At 30.8% G+C, this 18,214-nt stretch overlaps 1 protein-coding gene across 1 annotated transcript; it reads left to right on the forward strand.

Annotated features, from left to right (window-relative positions):
- Positions 1-405: 405 nt before the first annotated feature.
- Positions 406-6,326, forward strand: LOC115714224 (ras-related protein RABC1). Its single transcript, XM_030642822.2, has 6 exons — positions 406-767; positions 880-948; positions 1,791-1,856; positions 4,480-4,601; positions 5,454-5,582; positions 5,884-6,326. Exons 1-6 carry the CDS (start codon positions 632-634, stop codon positions 5,989-5,991), a joined length of 630 nt encoding a protein of 209 aa, XP_030498682.1. The 5' UTR covers positions 406-631; the 3' UTR covers positions 5,992-6,326.
- The last annotated feature ends 11,888 nt before the right edge of the window (positions 6,327-18,214 follow it).

Below are 18,214 nucleotides of genomic sequence, written 5' to 3' on the forward strand. Positions count from 1 at the left end.
AACGGATTTGGACAACAACATTAATAACAGAAGTGACATAGTGCAAAGGGTTATGGTGGAAGTGATACATACCTACTTGAGGAAGGTCTAGATGTAGAATGGCGAAGTAGGCAGTGATGATTACTGGGTCAATCTGTTGATGTGCGAAGCCGTTAACGGCGTGAACCAGCAGGCTTCAAGTGGACTGTAATGGAGAGCAACGGTCACCAGGGGTTACGGATCCCGAAGGAACGAGAACGCCGAATGCCAACGACGACGACAACGATAATTGAATTATGGTGGCGCACGAAAAAACCCTAGCACAACTCGAAGGAAGAGTCTTCCAAAAGTTACCCATAAACCTATGTACACATCCCAATTATAACCATTGAGATATTAAAGTTAAGAAAAAAAAAAATCTATTGAGATATTAAAAATGCGGATCGGTGCACTTTTTTTTTTTTTTGGGGGTGCACACCGTAGAAGCATCTTAGGATGACAATTATACCCTTTTGGTAAATAAAAGGGTCCAATCTGATTGATCTTCTTCTTTCAACAATAACTTAAGAACGCAGTGATCAAAATTTGTGGATCAATTCTTCTGAAAAGCGAGAAAGAAGTAAGAGCTTTAGGGTTCAAATCTGATACAACTATGGAAACTTCTTCTAATAAAACTGAATTCGATTACTTGTTCAAGCTTTTGATGATTGGAGATTCAGGCGTAGGCAAGAGTAGTCTTCTTCTCAGCTTCACCTCCGACTCATTCGAAGATCTCTCTCCCACCATAGGTAAATTTCTTCAATCCATTTCTATTTTGTTTTTCTTACTTTCTTCCTTTTTGCTTTTGGTTGATAAAGCTCTCCATGAATTTTTCTTTCTTTTTTATTTTATTTCTTCTAGGTGTTGATTTTAAGGTGAAATATGTTAACATTGGAGGGAAAAAGCTGAAACTTGCAATTTGGGATACAGGTAAGTAATTCATCTTATATCCAAGCTTCATAAATCTGATCATGATCTTATTATATTTTTGCTTTCATGTTAAGGACGCACATTTTTGAATGTTTCTACAAATGACCATTTCTTCAAATCCTTTATGCTAATTTATTTATTACTGATTGCAAAATTTTTCCATTTCTCAAAATCGTTTATGTATAAATATAAAACTTTCTGAACATTATTTTCCCTCAAAAGTACAAGAGCGAATAATTAAAATGGCCATGTAGGTGCACATAATGATTGAAATTGCAGTATTATCCGCTGTTTTAGCTATTTATTCAGCTTTTGTCTTTATGACGTCGACAGTATGTATCATATTTCTCGTAGAATTGTACTATTGACTCTGAATTTTGTTCTTTCTCTTAAATGTACTATTCTCCTGCATTGGTGGGTCGGTTGATTACGGCACCTTGAACTAGCAAATAGGTTCTTTGTGAGAGATTTTACAACTTCTTGGCTTTCTTGTGCTCACACAGTGAGCTATACTGTGGATAATTACAACTACTAAGTTTAGTTTTTTTTTTCTTTTTTTAACCTTAACCTTTGGAAATGTGAATCCATATAAGTAAATCTATTATTTTCTCTTTTTTGTTCTAGATTCTTTCACTATTTTAACCTCCCTCCCCTTTTTCAATGTTCTTTATAGCAGAACTTCTGTTCATATTGGTTGACAGTTGCTATAAATTTTCAATGTCCTTTAAATTTGTTTGGCTTTATCACTATTGTTGCTGTTTTTCTTCCACCCACAATAGCCCTGCTCCCTCCTAAATGGAGGGTTGACCTTCTTAACTGATGTTGATTCTTTAAATATGCAGCTGGGCAAGAAAGATTTAGAACATTGACCAGCTCGTATTACAGAGGTGCACAAGGGATCATCATGGGTAAGTGTCACCTCAGCTACTATATTTGTTTTCTTCTTTTATGCGAGTTTTAAATGTGTGGATTTCAAATTGCAAGCTGTAAGTGGGATGTTGCAATAAATGAGTAGATTAAACCTCAAGTAAGGTGGCTTTCCTGTAATGTATGTCTTAGATAAACCAAGGAATAAGCTGGTGCTTCAGTTATTCACGTGTGTGATTTAGTCAGTTTGTTTTATTACTGTAGAAATTGAGAAACTTGGCCTGTTATCTATCCATTATAGACCTAATATTCCACAATGATATCTTTGTTTTTAAAAAATTTCTGTTTTGTTATGGTTATAGATAGTGTACCGAAGAAGAGTATCTCAAAATGGTCAGACATGTGGTTTGCTCCCACAAGGTCTGAGGTTTGTGTCCCTCCTAAGTACCTACATAGCAATTGCTATAGTTTCATGGTCTCCAAATATTGTAGGGTTAGGTGGGGATCCTAGTTTCTGAAAAGAAATTTGATTATAGATAGTGTTGTTTGTTTGTCATTTCGTAGAAATATGGTTTATATATATTCAGCTATAGATGATCATGTGGGATAAATCCTCATCTCTCTCCGACCTGACACTTGCCAAGTTTGTCTTTTGGATATTAAAAAAAGCTTTCCAGTTCCTTACAATGCAGCATTTTACTCTGAGCTGGATTCTTATTTCATTTTATGACTATTCGAACTCTTAAGATGAATTAATAGTCAAATTTGACTCTTATCTCCTTTTTTTTTTCACTGGCCATTTGAGATCCAGAAATTGATCATCTGGACACTAGTATCTGAAACATTCATGAGACAGTGTCAAGATCCCTTTTATATTATATATTATATATATATATAAATTTATTTATTTTATTTTTTCTCTAACAAACATTATTAAAATGTCCCACTCTTCAATGTTCGACAATCTTTCTTGTAAATGTAAGAAATGATGTTGAGATGGGGGTTGAAGAAACATGCAGTTGATTGAAATTTTAGTTGGCACAGTTCTTAATGAGAAATGAAAAATTTATTCAATATCTGTTAAGCTGGGAAAAGCAGAAAGGTCAATTAAATATTTTCTCACATACATGCATAAAAGTTAAGTCGAAGAGAGAACTTCAATTTGGCTGGGCACATAATTACTTGCTTACAAGAAATTGTTCTCACTCTAGTTTGACTTTTACATGCTTTCATATATGTTGGTTTTTATTTTTATTTCATTGAGGAGCATAAATTTGTCATTGTTGGATGATGAATCATATGTTGCTCATTCAGGACTAATAAATATGGGTTTAAGATAAAGGGATGAGAAACTGATAGAAATGGTAGAATAACTAGAGAGAAACAAGAGAAGTAACAATGGGAAAACTCAATAGTTTGTCCTAATTTATTTAATCAGCATAGTCTATTGTCTAACATCAAATGGATATGCAATCCTTACTCTATTATTAACTAATTTTCAGTATTATGACCAGATTAAAAGTCATAACAATATAATAAAAATCACAAAAAAAGTTTTGAATGATTAAGCTCAAGTCCTTTGTCATCTAAGATCTCATTCCGCACTGTGATGCCATTTTGTTTTTTGATATTAGAATGAATTTGAAGTGCTCATTAGTAAACTAATTTGAGAAATTATAGAAAAGCTCTTCGATATAAGAAGTGACAGCTATCTCTCTTGCCCCACTATCATTACTGGCTTTCTTCAATTCCTGTCCTGGTTTGAAATCTAAAACTGGATCTGCTCCTTTCCAGTTAAATAATTTTCTGCTGAATTTTAAATCTTACTTCATTTTTCGTTTCGCTGTTATTCTGGTCTACGTATTTTATTTTTCTAGAAAAAGAGACAAAGGTCACTTGTCTTAGACTGACCTCCTTTCATACTTTATTCGGGAGTATCACTTATGGTAAAACTGTGGTTACAAGCTAAGTTTTAGCTTTTGACCAAAAGCATAAATAAGACTAAAAATTAATAATACACAATTACAAAATTCTTATTGTAAAACAACTCCATTCTCCGGTCAAATCTTGAAAAGATATCCCCTCAAACCCTCCCAGAGTTTAATCTTTCCCCATACATCTTCAGCCCCATTTCAACTCCTTAGAATGTACACCCATTTCTTTCCTACCAAACATCCCAAACTACAGCCATGATTGCTGCTGTCCGCAGTTGTGTGGTTCTCCGACCATCTTTGAGTTTGTACATAATCAGTTGGCTGCTTGTTTGGGGCATATACCACTGAATCCCAAATTCACACAGCAATCTAGCCAAAGGTATGTTACTAAAAGAACACTCCAGGAACAAGTGGGAAGAAGTTTCTCCATTGGTTGAATGGAGTGTATATTGTTTATTGTTCAGCAGTGTATATCATTTAATCTGTTCTGTCGTAGATTTAACTTCAGCTGCATAAATTATAGAAAATATTTATGCATGTGGTTGAATTAATTATTGCGGTGTCATATTTTATGGACCATATATAGCAGTAATCTTAACTTGATGTTAGTAGAAGGTGGAAACCATATGATGGATAATTTCTGTTCATGTGGATCAGAAATTATTGTAATTAGTTTTCTTATTAGTATTATTCTGCCGATTCAGTAAAATATTGATCTGTTTTATAATAGTTTATGATGTAACACGGAGAGACACATTCACTGCTCTCGCCGAAATATGGGCCAAGGAAATAGAACTCTACTCAACAAATCAAGACTGCATCAAGATGCTTGTCGGGAACAAAGTTGATAAGGTATTTCTTGTGAGGATTGACAGAATCAAGCTTTGTTTATATTTCCCACTATTAAGACATACTTATTTGTTTTATCTGCTGTATGGAGGAAATGATATTTCAGTGCACATCATAACACCAGTACTCCTTTGTGCTTTCTCCATCCTAATTCTTCCTGTATGCATATGTAAATAGTGTTCTCGCATGTGAGTACAATGACCCAAATGTTTCCACTGACACTTGATTAAGGAAGAGTTACTGTATTGAGTTTGAACTGTGAAGATTATTGTCTTCATGATTAATATCTAATTTATGTAGTTATAATCTTAATATAAAGTTCTTATTATAAGAGATCATTATTTACTAAGGAAACCTTATGTTGATTGTATGACTTTCATTCACTATTTAAGACATTATTATCCTTTCTTTCCTTTTAGGAGGTGTTTTTTTTGGTAATATAATTCCTTTCATTAACATACCAATGATGTAGATGTGGCTATTAAAATATATCAGAATATCAATCGTAATGCAATTAAATAGTGATATTCTGATATATCTTAATAGTCACATCTACATCATTGGTACCTCCAATGTTTTAATATTCTGACTTGGTGAGAATGATATGATTTTTTTTAGAATTATAAGATATTTTGATTATTGTATTTAATTTCTTTTGCGTTATTACTTTGCTTTGTTAGACATGTGTTAGTAAAAATGTTTTGACACTGGCTACATGACATCTTACTCCTGATTGATTCCAACATGAATAGAATAAACTATGTTGGGTTGATTGAAGACCAGCTTCTAGATGATTACAGTATTGTTAACCTGCCATGCATATGATTGATTACCTGGATCAATTTTTGTTTTCAGGAAAGTGACAGAGTTGTGACAAAAAAGGAGGGAATAAACTTTGCTAGGGAATGTGGGTGCCTATTTATCGAGTGCAGTGCCAAAACTCGAGTTAATGTACAGCAGTGCTTTGAAGAGCTTGTTTTGAAGGTATGACACGTTATTAACTCTATGTTTTATCATATTGCACTATGTGGCTCAATTAAGATATAATAACACGAACAGGCAAATGTGTGTAAACTCTGGCCTTGGCTGATCTTCCAAGGAAACTTCTATAGTGTTTAAGATCCTAAAGAACCGAAAAATGGTTAAATTGATGGCGACACAGATTGCCTTTGTGTACCTTTAGGGTAACACAAATGATAATAATTTAGTGATCTTAGGAAACTATGTAGTGAACTGAGTAACACTAACACAAATGATAATAATTTCATGATCTTAATCATGTCAGATTTTGGATACTCCTAGCCTCTTAGCTGAGGGTTCTAGAGGGGTCAGAAAGAATATTTTTAAAGAGAGCGTGCCCCAGTCTGATGCATCCACAAGCAGTTGTTGCTGATTCTGAAGTTCATCTTAAGTTTCTGGCCTTTTAGATCTATAACTAATGGTGTTGGTTCCATTCCAAATTATTTACAGTTTTTTCTTTACATTTTGTATGTGATATGAATTTGCAAGTTGCTTATTAAAAGCAGATTGCGTTTCTTTTTCTTTTCTTCTTCCAAAATTAATTCTACATAGTATGTACAATAAAATAACAGTTCAGATAATTTCCGGGACTGGAAGAATAGCTGACAAATGAAAGTACATTTAAGATGATTTGGGATGTGTTCTTTCTGTACATAAAATGTATTGTTACATTGACCTTATGTATTCAAGCCTCTATGTTTCATTTCATTCTCCATTGCTGGCAAGCAAGAACATTAAAATGAAGAAAAGAAAAAGAACAACGGTGCTATGCCTTTTGAGTATTTTGACATCAATTTTTATCTGCATCCATATGAATGCAATTAATCTCCATTGTTTTCTCGTGTAAAATTATTACTACCTCCCATACCCAATACTCTGTTGTCTAAGCATCTCAAAATTGGTCACAAAGAAGGTATAGTGGCCTGAATGTGTTTGTCTTTTAGGTATTGTTGCTCAATCATGGAGTAAAGAGGTTACCTCCTTTTAACTTGAATGTTTTGTGCATGGAGTAAGCTTGTCTTCACTCTAGTTCTGGATTTTTAACGCATCTGGTTAGGCTTTGAATGTGTACTGTAGGCCAAATATTTGATTGGAAAATTTTATTTTGTATGCTTAAAAGAATCTCATATTAAAATTTAGATCCCAACTAATTTATATAAAATAATTTTTTTATTTATAATTTTTTTATTTACATATTTTTCCCATTTTATCATTGGTTAGTTAAAAAAAATATTAAACTGATCTCTCTCCAAAAAAAAAAAAAAAAAACCATTTACATTCACTTCAATAATAGGTAAGTGTTGTTCAAAAAATTTCTTAAACGTTTAGATTAGTATATAATTTATTTTCGATAGATCTGTGTAGTTTTTTGCATTAGAGTTATTTTGTTGGTTTTTCTTTGAAATGGCGAGATTTGATTTTCTAGCCAAACAGGATTTTTTAACAAATTATTGATGCTTTTTGATTATACATTGGTATCTTCCCGATAATTAGGGTATGAAGCTAAGGGATGATAATTTTTCCTTGGTATATGGATACTTTTTCAATCCATGACAAAATATAGCAAAATTAATCACACAAGGCAGAATCATCGATAAACCATCAATATATTATCGATAATCAATTAAAATACCAAGAAAAAAAATATCAGCTTGCCATCGATATACGATATATTATTGATGGTTTATAAATAGTCTATATTATTGATGGTTTATCGATAGTATATCGATGGCAGACTAACATTTTTAAGCTTGGTATTTTAATTGATTATCAATAGTTTATCGATAGTATATCGTTGGTTTATTGATGATTTTACCTTGTGATTAATTTTGCTATATTTTATCCTGGATCGAAATAGTATTGATATACCATTGAAAAAGTGTTAAAAATTGTCACCCCTTACCTCCTTACCCTAATTATCGAGAAGATATCGATATATAATCGAAAAAGCATCGATAATTTGTTAAAAAACTCAGTTTTGCGAGATAACTAGATCTTGCCATTTCAAAGAAAAAAAACTAGTAAAATAACACCAATACAAACAACAACCACACAGATCTATCGAAAATAAACTACATATACTAATCTAAAATGATTAAGAAATTCTTTAGACAACACCTATCCATTATTGAGGTGAATGTGTGATTTTTTTCGATGGTGAGGTCCGGCAGTTCCACCGAGAGAGAGAGAGAGCTGTACATCAGTCGGTTTAGTCGGTTTATACTACATATTTTCTAACCCAACGTAAAGATCGGTTTGTAAAATTTTGCATGCAACCTACCCAATTAAAAAAAAAATCTTAACCCGACCGACAGTTTAGGCGGTTTGGTCGGGTTAAGCCGCCCAAACCGAATTAAGAGGTTTTTTTTTTTTTTTTTTTTTTTTTTAAGTTTCAACTAAAATAAAAATTAACCACATAAATACACAATATATGTGAGAAAGAATTTTAGGATTTGAGACTTTTTTTTTTAATATATGTTATGTATTATTATATTTATATATTATATAATATATATAAAATATAAAAAAATTAAAAATCGGGTTAAATTTGGTTGGGCGGTTTAATTAGGCGGTTTGGGTCAATTTTCAACCCGCCTAATTAAATGATTGGGCGGTTTAGAATTTCGTCGAGTTATGTCGGTTTGTATTTTTTATCGGTTTGGTTTGGGCGTGTTATTCGGGTTGGGCGGTTTACGAAAATTTTTGTACAACCCTAGAGAGAGAGAGAGAGAGAGAGAGAGAGAGAGAGAGAGAGAGAGAGAGAGAGAGAGAGAGAGAGAGAGAAATTAGTTCAATTTTTTTTTTTAATTAGGCAAGATAAAATGAGAAAAATATATAAGCAAAAAATTATTTTATATAAATTAATTGGGAATGTAAATTTGATATAAGATATTTTGTCAGCATACAAAAAAGTTATTTAATATAAATTAGTTAGGGATGTAAATTTTGATATAAGATATGTCAGCATACAAAATAAAATTTCCCTACTAAAAAGTTATGTGTTTGATACTCCCTACTACATTTTTTTCCTCATTAAAAAATAACTCCTACAATTGTCCTCCCCCACTTGGCCAACATGCCACCATATTCAATGCATCAAAATTATTTCTTCTTTATGCATCTACCCAGAGCTACCTTAAGAAATCGGCGGTTTTACTAAGAAACTAATGCAAAAGATTAGGTGCTAATGCTTATCGTATGCATTATAATAACAATTTAATAGATACATTGTACCATTACATCTACAGTAATAGTTGTCTAAAAAGAATAAAAGAAAAAAGACAAGAAGTAATGAAAATCTAACTAGGATTTCTTCACAAAACTATATATCGTCGTAAGCATAATTAATACTTCTCCCATCAGTACTGAAGCCTTCACCTATTTGTAGTTATATATTAAGGCTGCTCATCCGATCCAATTCACACTTTTTTGGTCAAACAACATCTGATCCGCACTAAGTGCGGATTTCATTTTTTGGATCCAATTCAATCCGCACAATAGATCAAATCCAATCCAATCCAATCCGCAAAAGTGCAGATTGGATCGGTTACTTTGGATTGGTTACTTTTTAATGTTAAATTATTTAATATTTATGAAAAAAATATTTTTTTTTTCACATAACTAGCAACAAAATAAAACAAATTATAGTTATTTTATGTCTTCAACAACACATTAAATAAATAAAATAACAAATAACAAATTCAAAATAAGAAAAAAAAATTGTATATATAAAAAAATATTTAATTTTATTTGAAATTGTATGTTGAAAAAAAATATATAAGAATAGAATATACATTTTATCTATAAAATTTTGCAATATAATTGTATTATATGTATTAGACTTTTAAATTACTATTTTCTTTACATTAAAATGTTATTTTTATATATAATTTTTTAATTTTGTTATAAATATGTGTGGATTGGATTGGATCGGTTACTTTTACATGTCAATCAACTACCAATCCGCACAAGTACCGATTTTGAATTTTCCAATCCAATCCAATCCGCACAAGTGCGGATATCTGCACTTTGCGGATTGGATCGTGCGGATTGGATTGGATCGACTATTTTATGAACACCCCTATTATATATATTTCACCAGTTAATTATTAATTTAAATAATAACAATAATAATTAAATTAGATTTAATATAATTCAATTATATATTTTTTTAATAATATAAAATTAAATTTTAAATTTACTTATAAAAAATAAATCTAACTAATTTTATTAAACAATAAAATAAGTAAATAAGTTTAAATTATTTAAATAATATAATTAATAAATTTATTATATAATATGATTAATTAATTAAACTAAGGTTTAATACAAATTTAAATTAAGAGTGATATATAAAAAAAATAATTATTTAATTTTGTTGATACTTTTAAATTAATATTTATTTTTTTAAAAAAATAATTAATTAATTGATTTAACGGTATTAGTTTTAAAAAAGACCGTAAATCAATAATTTTCGTTAAATAAATACATTTACTACATAGGCAAGTCAATAGCTTTAAATTTATATTAGAATTTTTTTCCATCAAAATTTTCCCAACTACTATTTCACTTGCATTTAACCCTCCAAGATCAAATTTTGGCAGTAAAATCCTCCAAACTACTGAACTAGTAGCAAATTTAAGGTGTCATTCAATTAACTGTCACTATGGGCTGCTTATGTGTACACTCTTGTACAGATGACACGTTTATATTAGTACACCTAATATTATTATTTAAAAATTAAATAAAATTATAAAAAATAAAAAAATGTTTTTAAAAAAATAAAAATACTATAAATTTTGAAAGAATTTTTATATTTTTAAAATAATAATATTAGGTGTACCAATATAAATTTGACACATGTACAAAATTGTACACATATATAAGTAGTCTATATTGGTCAATAATTATAAAAAATAGATGACACCTTAAATTTGCAAGCACTTTAGTAGTTTAGAGGTTTTACCGTCAAAATTTAAATTTAGAGAATTAAGTGCAAGTGAAATTATAGTTGAGAGGGTTTAGCCGAAAAAAAAAATCTTTATATTAACTAAAAAACTTTGATATTGGACTAGATTATCAATAATCAAAAAGCATTTAGGTTAGGGGTGTTCATCCGATCCAATCCGCACTTTTTTGGTCAAACAACATCCAATCCACACTAAGTGCGGATTTCATATTTTGGATCCAATCCGATCTGCATAAGAGTTTAAATGCAATCCGCAATAGTGCGGATTGGATCGGTTATTTTTGATCGGTTATTTTTTTAATAATAAATTATTTAATATTTCATAGAAAAAAATTTTAAAAAAAAAACTATTGTTTCTTAATCTCCAATAATAATCTATTTCCATATCTATTTATATACAAATTAAACCAATATATATAGATTAATATATATATACTTATATGTATTTATTACCAAAATAAATAAGCTAGTATATATATATTTAAACTTTATGTGTATGTGTCTATGTGAATAAAAATTATTTTTCTTGTGTTTTTTATTACAAAATAAATAAAATGCACCAACTTAATATATTACTAAAAAAGATTAAGAAATTAAAAGTTTGCATTTTTTTAATTAATATATATTATATATTATAATTTTTTAAAATTATATATAATTAAATGCGGATTAGATTGGATCGGTTACTTTTGAGGTCAAACAACATCCAATCCGCACAAGTGCGGATTTTAGATTTTTCAATCCAATCTAATCCACACAAGTGCGAATATCCGCATTTTGCGAATTGGATTGGATTGAATTGTACAAATTGAATTGGAACGAATACTTTGTGAACACTCCTAGTTTAGGTAATAGATGGTGATATTTGTGTTATATCGACCTTATATCCTAAATATTATATTCTCTTATTTTAGGGTCCACAACAAAATTATTTTAATTATGTTCGCCAACAAGGCATATTTATCTACTCGAATTTCGTACTTACTAATACTAGACATCAAATTAGATAATATTTTAAATTTAATACTTGATATATGTAAATATATTATATAAGTTTAAACACTAAAGTATCCCACTACTTGTATCAGTATTAAATATACACAACAGTTTACTTTCTTTCAAAAAAAAAAAAAATAACTCAACAGTTTACCCTACAAGGTACATATGTAATAAAATATTATTGCACTTTTTGCATTCTATATTTTTTAAGGCATGCAAACTCATGGTACGCATGCTTTGATAATACTGTTTCCTGCTTACATATTTTCTCCACCAGCTTTACAAAACACAACAAACATTTTTTTTTCTTTTTGTTTACTTTCGATGTCATATATAAATATTCAAGTGTTACCAGCTTCACTTTAAATCTATCATACTTCGGTTTGAAAACAGAGGCACGAATTTTGGTAAGGAAATCCAACATACCACTAGCTAACATTGAACGTGCAAATTAAATTATTATCCCATTTTCATTTCATTTTACTCTGTTTGTTGAGCTAGAAAGTGCTCTATTTTGACATCTTTGGTGAACTTTTTGGCCGAAAACATGGACCTCACAGTATGAGTATTTGTTTGCAACTTTTCTTGTTAAAGTGAAGGATATTAAAGAAAAAAAAATAAAAAATTTTAAAAAATTCTCACTACTGTTTCTTTGACTTCTATTACTATCATGGGGCCGGTTATAGAAAAAGCAAAATCCTAGTTGTATATAACTATCCACGACCAAGGCACAGACGAATATTCATGACACTACTATGTCCCATCAATGTTTATTTCTAGATTTTAGTCAATAAAAATTAGATGCTTTTGCAATTATAGTTCTCTGCCAGAAAATGCCATATAAGTACCTTCTAGGCAAACTAATTATTTCCACTTCCAGTCCATGTGCTTTGCCTCCATGACCATACATCATCTAAATCTAATTCATGCTATTTATCGTCACTCACTGTTGATGATGAGGATAACACATATTTCAATCAAAATACTTCTGTCATACTCGAGATTTAACATTCAATGGTATAAGGTTTGTTTATTACTAGTATATGTACAAATTTGAAAAATGATGCAGATATTATTACACTGTTAATAAATCATGAATAATTTAAACTATTTCCTAATATAAAGAAAAATCTCAACTGAAGTAAAAAGAAAAGGAATACTCAAACTCAAAGTCAGTCCTTTTAGAAGGATCAAAGGATTAGAGTATCAAAAGGATTGAGATTTGGTGGTTATACACTACTACAATGTGGGCCTTTAGAGGCTGTTTTTTCAACTAAATTTATAAAAAAAGGAAGCTAAAAGGTGTGAAAATACCGTCTTGTTCGAAATTGACATTTAGAGGCGGTTTTTGATAAAAACCGTAAGTATAAAAATTAATAATACTTATCCTGTCGGTTGGGAGTTGAAAATTTTCCAGCTTACTTTATTACACCTATGGCATCGGTTATTAGGGAAACAATCGACGCCATAGGTGCACACCTGTCAGTAAACTGTGCCCTTATGGTGTCGATTATTTTTTAATAACTAGCGCCATAGACGATATATATACACGATATCAAACTTCATCTTGCCCACTTCGTCTTCTTCCTTCCAAGATAAATAGCCACCATAGCAGAACCATAACCCATGCCAAAACCCTCACCAACCTCCCTTAAAAAATCATTAATCTCCCTCATTTCTTCACAATTTTACTCAATTTTTGTTTTAAAATTTTCTATTTTCAATACCTAAACTTATACTGTAAAAAAGTTTAGTTTTTTCCCCTCTATCACTATAACCCAACCCATTAAAAAAATGTGGTGGTATAACTCCGGCTACTGATTTTGGTATAGAGATCGTTGAATCTCAACATCCATTAAGGTATAGATATGATTTCTATTCATTTTATTAATGTATATTGCTTTATTTTCGTTTTTAAATTTGTTTTTTTTGGATTTTACCATCTTATTAACATTATGTTGTTGTGTGTACATGGTAGCCGAATTTTTGTCGCAATTGGTTGTTGGATTGCGCTTATAAGGTAAATATTTATTAGCTTGATATAATATATATGTATATATATATTTTGTGTTTTATTGAATATGTGTTTATATATATTGTGTATATATTATTTGTGTAAATTTTGTAGTTGTATTGTATATATTCTAAGTAATATATTTGTATGTATATGTATTTATTGTGAATGAGAATGAGGTAGGAGGGATTTAATTAGTTTAGAATTAAAGTTTTTAAAATTGTGTTAATGATATGATTGATTATATATGTATAAGTGTATGTTAATTTTTCAAAAATTAATCTATATATTTTAGTAATTAGTAACTTGTTACATTTTTTAATAACTAGTAAGTAATTAAATAATTAAAATTCTAATTTCGTTGTATGCCATTATATTGTAGGTTGTGAGTAATTTTTGAGCTTTGACATATTTCAATGTTGATCGGATTTTAACTTGCTATAAGTATATACATTCACTAACTTTTTGTTATTATAATTAATTATCAATGCATGCTTAGTGGAGTTTGAATATCTTAAATATTCATCCGTAGTGAAGTAATACATGTACTGTGGTCAGATGGGTGGATAAATTTTGTATTATTAATGTTATTTTGTTTTTTTTGTATTGTTTTATTTGTTTTGTTTGTTACTTTAGACATTTTTAATATTTTTGGGAACGTCCAATTACAGCCGTTATGTTACCAAAATTTTAGTAGAATTAGGATAAATTTTACTAAAAAAATATAAATATTGAAGGAAAAGTACCTAACATAGATAACTAGTTAAGTACTCTCTAGCTGTAAGAAAATAAGGTGACATAATACAAATAATTATATACACATTTATATAAACTTATCAATTATAAATGACAAACCAAACAAATAAATAGATTCACTTTAGGAAAAATTATTCCATTCTCGAATCTATTCCAATCAACTAAACACTACCCTAATTAGTTAATTACAACTTATACAACCTAATAACATGAACCAAACTGAAACAAGAATTATAGTAATGTATAAATTAATATGAATTAATTGAGAGAAACCTAGTTAGTTACATTGTGTAAGTAGTAACTAGTTATAATTAGTTACTAAATATTGAAATTTTTTGTTAGGATATTTGTTATGGATAAATCATGAATGCGTGAGGAGAGAGACACACTGCAATTTCAAGTAGAGTTCGATGCATTTTTAGAGTTTGCCTTAAAGAATTCTAAAATTCCCGAACGTATTCATTGTCCGTGTGTAAATTGTTGTAATAGATCTAAAGGAAATATTACAATGATTAAGGACCATGTTATTTATGAGGTTTCAATAGAAGTTATACTACTTGGTATTAACATGACGAACATTTAGCTGATGATCAATATCCAGTAGGGAAGCGGGTGGTAGATGATATGGAGGGTAATGATTTTGATGATCATCCATTGGACTTGCTTAATGAAGCACAGGAGGAATTTCTTAATGATCCTAAAAAATTTAATAACTTTCTAAGTGATGCAGATAAACCCCTGCTCGATGGTTGTAAAAAACTAAGATTACCAACAATGGTAAAGTTTTACAACATCAAAGCAAAAAATGGAGTGAACGATAAATGTTTTATTCAATTTTTAGCTGCTTTTAAAGATATCTTTCCATTTGACAAATGCTTCCCGGAATCTACATATGAAGTGAAAAAAACTTTAAATTCCATAGGATTGAAGTATGAAAAAATTCTAGCATATCCGAATGATTGCATTTTATATCGTAAGGAATATACAGACATGGATTATTGCCTGACTTGTGGTTTATCGAGCCATAAAGTAAATAAGAGTAAGGAGAAAGGAAACTTATCCCCCAAAAAGTGATGTGGTACATGCCTTTGATTCTGCGACTGAAACGATTATATCGTAGTGTAGAACAATCTGAAAATTTGATTTGGCATGAGACCAAGAGAGTTAAAGATGGAAAATTCAGACATCCTGCAGATTCCCAAGCTTAGAAAAAGTAAACTATATAAATCATGAATTCAAATCTGAACCAAGACATACTCGTCTCGGTCTGTCTGCGGATGGAGTAAATCCACATAGATCTCTAAGTAGTTGTCATAGTTCATGGCATGTCTTCCTTGTTATGTACAATCTTTCTCCCTAGTTAGTGATGAAAAGGAAATCATATACTAATTGCTTGAATATGTGCATTAGGCTCAATTAGAGGAGCAAGTTACTCAGGGACAAGTTCAGGTCCATGGCTAAAATGACATCCTGACGAAGGCCCTTAGGACACCAGAGCATCCTGGACATGTCAGTGTTGTTGGTATGCTAGTAACTAAGAAATATTGTTTTCTTAGTTATACAAAATAAATCATAGATAATTTTATTTATTGATTTGCAGGTTCCTTGCCAAGGCATCTAAACTGTTTGACAGGAAGAAGAGGGAAGTTTCTGATACGTGGCTCAGAAATAGAGGGAGATTGAGAAATTAAAAGCCAAAATCAAATCCCTTAATAGAAGAAAAACATTGCCCAACAAGAGGAAGAAGCAGAGGTGGCTGATCAGGCGTATGTTCCACAGCAATACGCTCGTGAGGATGAGGGTGGATCACTCATTTATACTGAGGAGTTTGTTTCCCTCAATGAGCCACCTCTCCTGTACAATTTTGATGAACAGAGAGCCCGTGATCAACTAGTATATCTCTGCTCTAATAATATTAACAACATTGTGACCCGAGCATATCTGTACGAACATGAGGGTCCAATCAAAGTTCCTTGCAAGGACTACAATAATTCACATGCTCGGGTTTTGATTTTAGAAATTCTGCAAGAGGATGCTAAAATCTGAATCTCATTTGACGCGTGCAGATATTTTAAAGAAGTAGCAAACATGTTCCTTCCTTGGCCTAAATACCTAATTGGAATACCCAAGGTAACTTTTGTTATAAATTAATTATTAATGATTAGTGGAGTTTGAATATCTTAAATATTCAACTATAGTGAAGTAGGTTCTGCGAATATATATGCTGTGGTGGGATAGATGAATAAACAACTGTTATATCTGTGTTATTTGTTATTATATAGGCATGTTTAAAAAATTTTGGAGCATTCAATTACAGTCGTTATGCTACCAAAAATTTGGTAGAATTAGGATCAAATTTGATATATTATGGTGTGTTTTGTATATGGTCTACTCGCTCAACCACCATCAAGACGTGATGTATCGAAGGGGAAATGTCCCATGCCTTCTTGACAAGGCAGTGCTCAATCCTCGCCGTGACTAAGAATTAAACCCTTGTCTCCTTCCCACAAACTCTAGAGAAAAAAAAGTCAGTTATGAAGAATCATCATTAATTCTCTAGAGTTTTTTTTAGACATTAACTAGATAAATCTATCATTTTAGGTCAAGACATTACAATAAAAGTAATTAAAAATAAATGAATTTTGTGAAAGCTTCAAGAATATTTTAGTAACACAATTAGCTAGAATTGTCTTGACTATTATAGCTGAATTCTTTTGAGTAGTATAAATACGTACCTTGGATCCTCAAGTTGTGCATCAAACAAGAGTGTTTCAAAGTGTGTTCAAAAGAGTAAGAGTGTGTTATAAAGTATACCAACATAAATATAGTGTTTCAAAAAAGTGAGTTATATATAAGTGTATAATAAATGTGTCTAGTGGTAAAATAAAAATATGGGCTTGATATATTATGTTTTAGTTAAAAGTATTCAAGTCTTGGTGTAATTACTGTTACAATAATAAAGTAATTACGTTTTCATGTATTGTATTATCCTACAAGTGGTATCAGAGCCGAATTGGATTCATTCTAAAAGAGTCTTTTGTTGAGTTTCTTAGAGTGATTGTGTGTGGTTTAGTACTAGAGAGCTTGCATGATAGGTGACCTTCAAGTGGTCAGGGGCATTAAGAAACTTAACAACCAAAATTATAGCATGTGGTCGATGCACATGGAAGCATATCTCCAAGGCCAAGACTTGTGAGAAATTATTGGTGGCAATGAAGTGACACAACTGGAGGACACAACAACTTTGAAGAAATGGAAGATTAAAGCTGACAAGGTCATGTTTGCGATTCAGACCACAGTTGAAGACGAAATGTTGGAGCACATCAGACCCACAAAGACACAAAAGGAAGCACGGGACACTTTTGCATCACTATTCACCAAGAAAAATGACACGAGATTGCAACTTCTAGAAAATGAGCTTCTCTCAATCACGCAGCGCGACATGATGATCAACCAATACTTCACCAAGGTAATATCTCTCTTTGTCGCAAAATCTTTGCATTTGATTCTTGTGCTAGCATGTCAGATGCTAGAATTAGAATAATTATTATTCATGGATTAATGCCAGAATTTAGAATGTTAGTACTACAATACAAGGTTGGCCAAGCCAACCTTCTCTTATTGAATTAGAAAACTTGCTTGCTGACCAAGAAGCGTTAGCTAAGCAAACATCTAGAGTCTCATTAAAGAGTGACGAAGAAGCACTCTTTAATGGTGATAAGAAAGGTTGATCTCGACCAAATATTAGAATATTTTTAAGAAAAATAATGGCAATGATAGTCATTATGGAAGCTCCCAAATAGGAGAGCTCAAAAGATAAACAACTAGCATAGCTAGTCAAAGAATAACAACAAATTT

Source organism: Cannabis sativa, chromosome 4 (assembly GCF_029168945.1).
Source record: "Cannabis sativa cultivar Pink pepper isolate KNU-18-1 chromosome 4, ASM2916894v1, whole genome shotgun sequence".
Taxonomy (NCBI): domain Eukaryota; kingdom Viridiplantae; phylum Streptophyta; class Magnoliopsida; order Rosales; family Cannabaceae; genus Cannabis; species Cannabis sativa.

Coding starts and splice junctions, on each gene's coding strand:
- LOC115714224 (XM_030642822.2), top strand. CDS start 632: ATGGAAACTTCTTCTAATAAAACTGAATTCGATTACTTGTTCAAGCTT. Junction 949..1,790: donor ACTTGCAATTTGGGATACAG/GTAAGTAATTCA, acceptor TTAAATATGCAG/CTGGGCAAGAAAGATTTAGA. Junction 5,583..5,883: donor TTGAAGAGCTTGTTTTGAAG/GTATGACACGTT, acceptor TAATCATGTCAG/ATTTTGGATACTCCTAGCCT.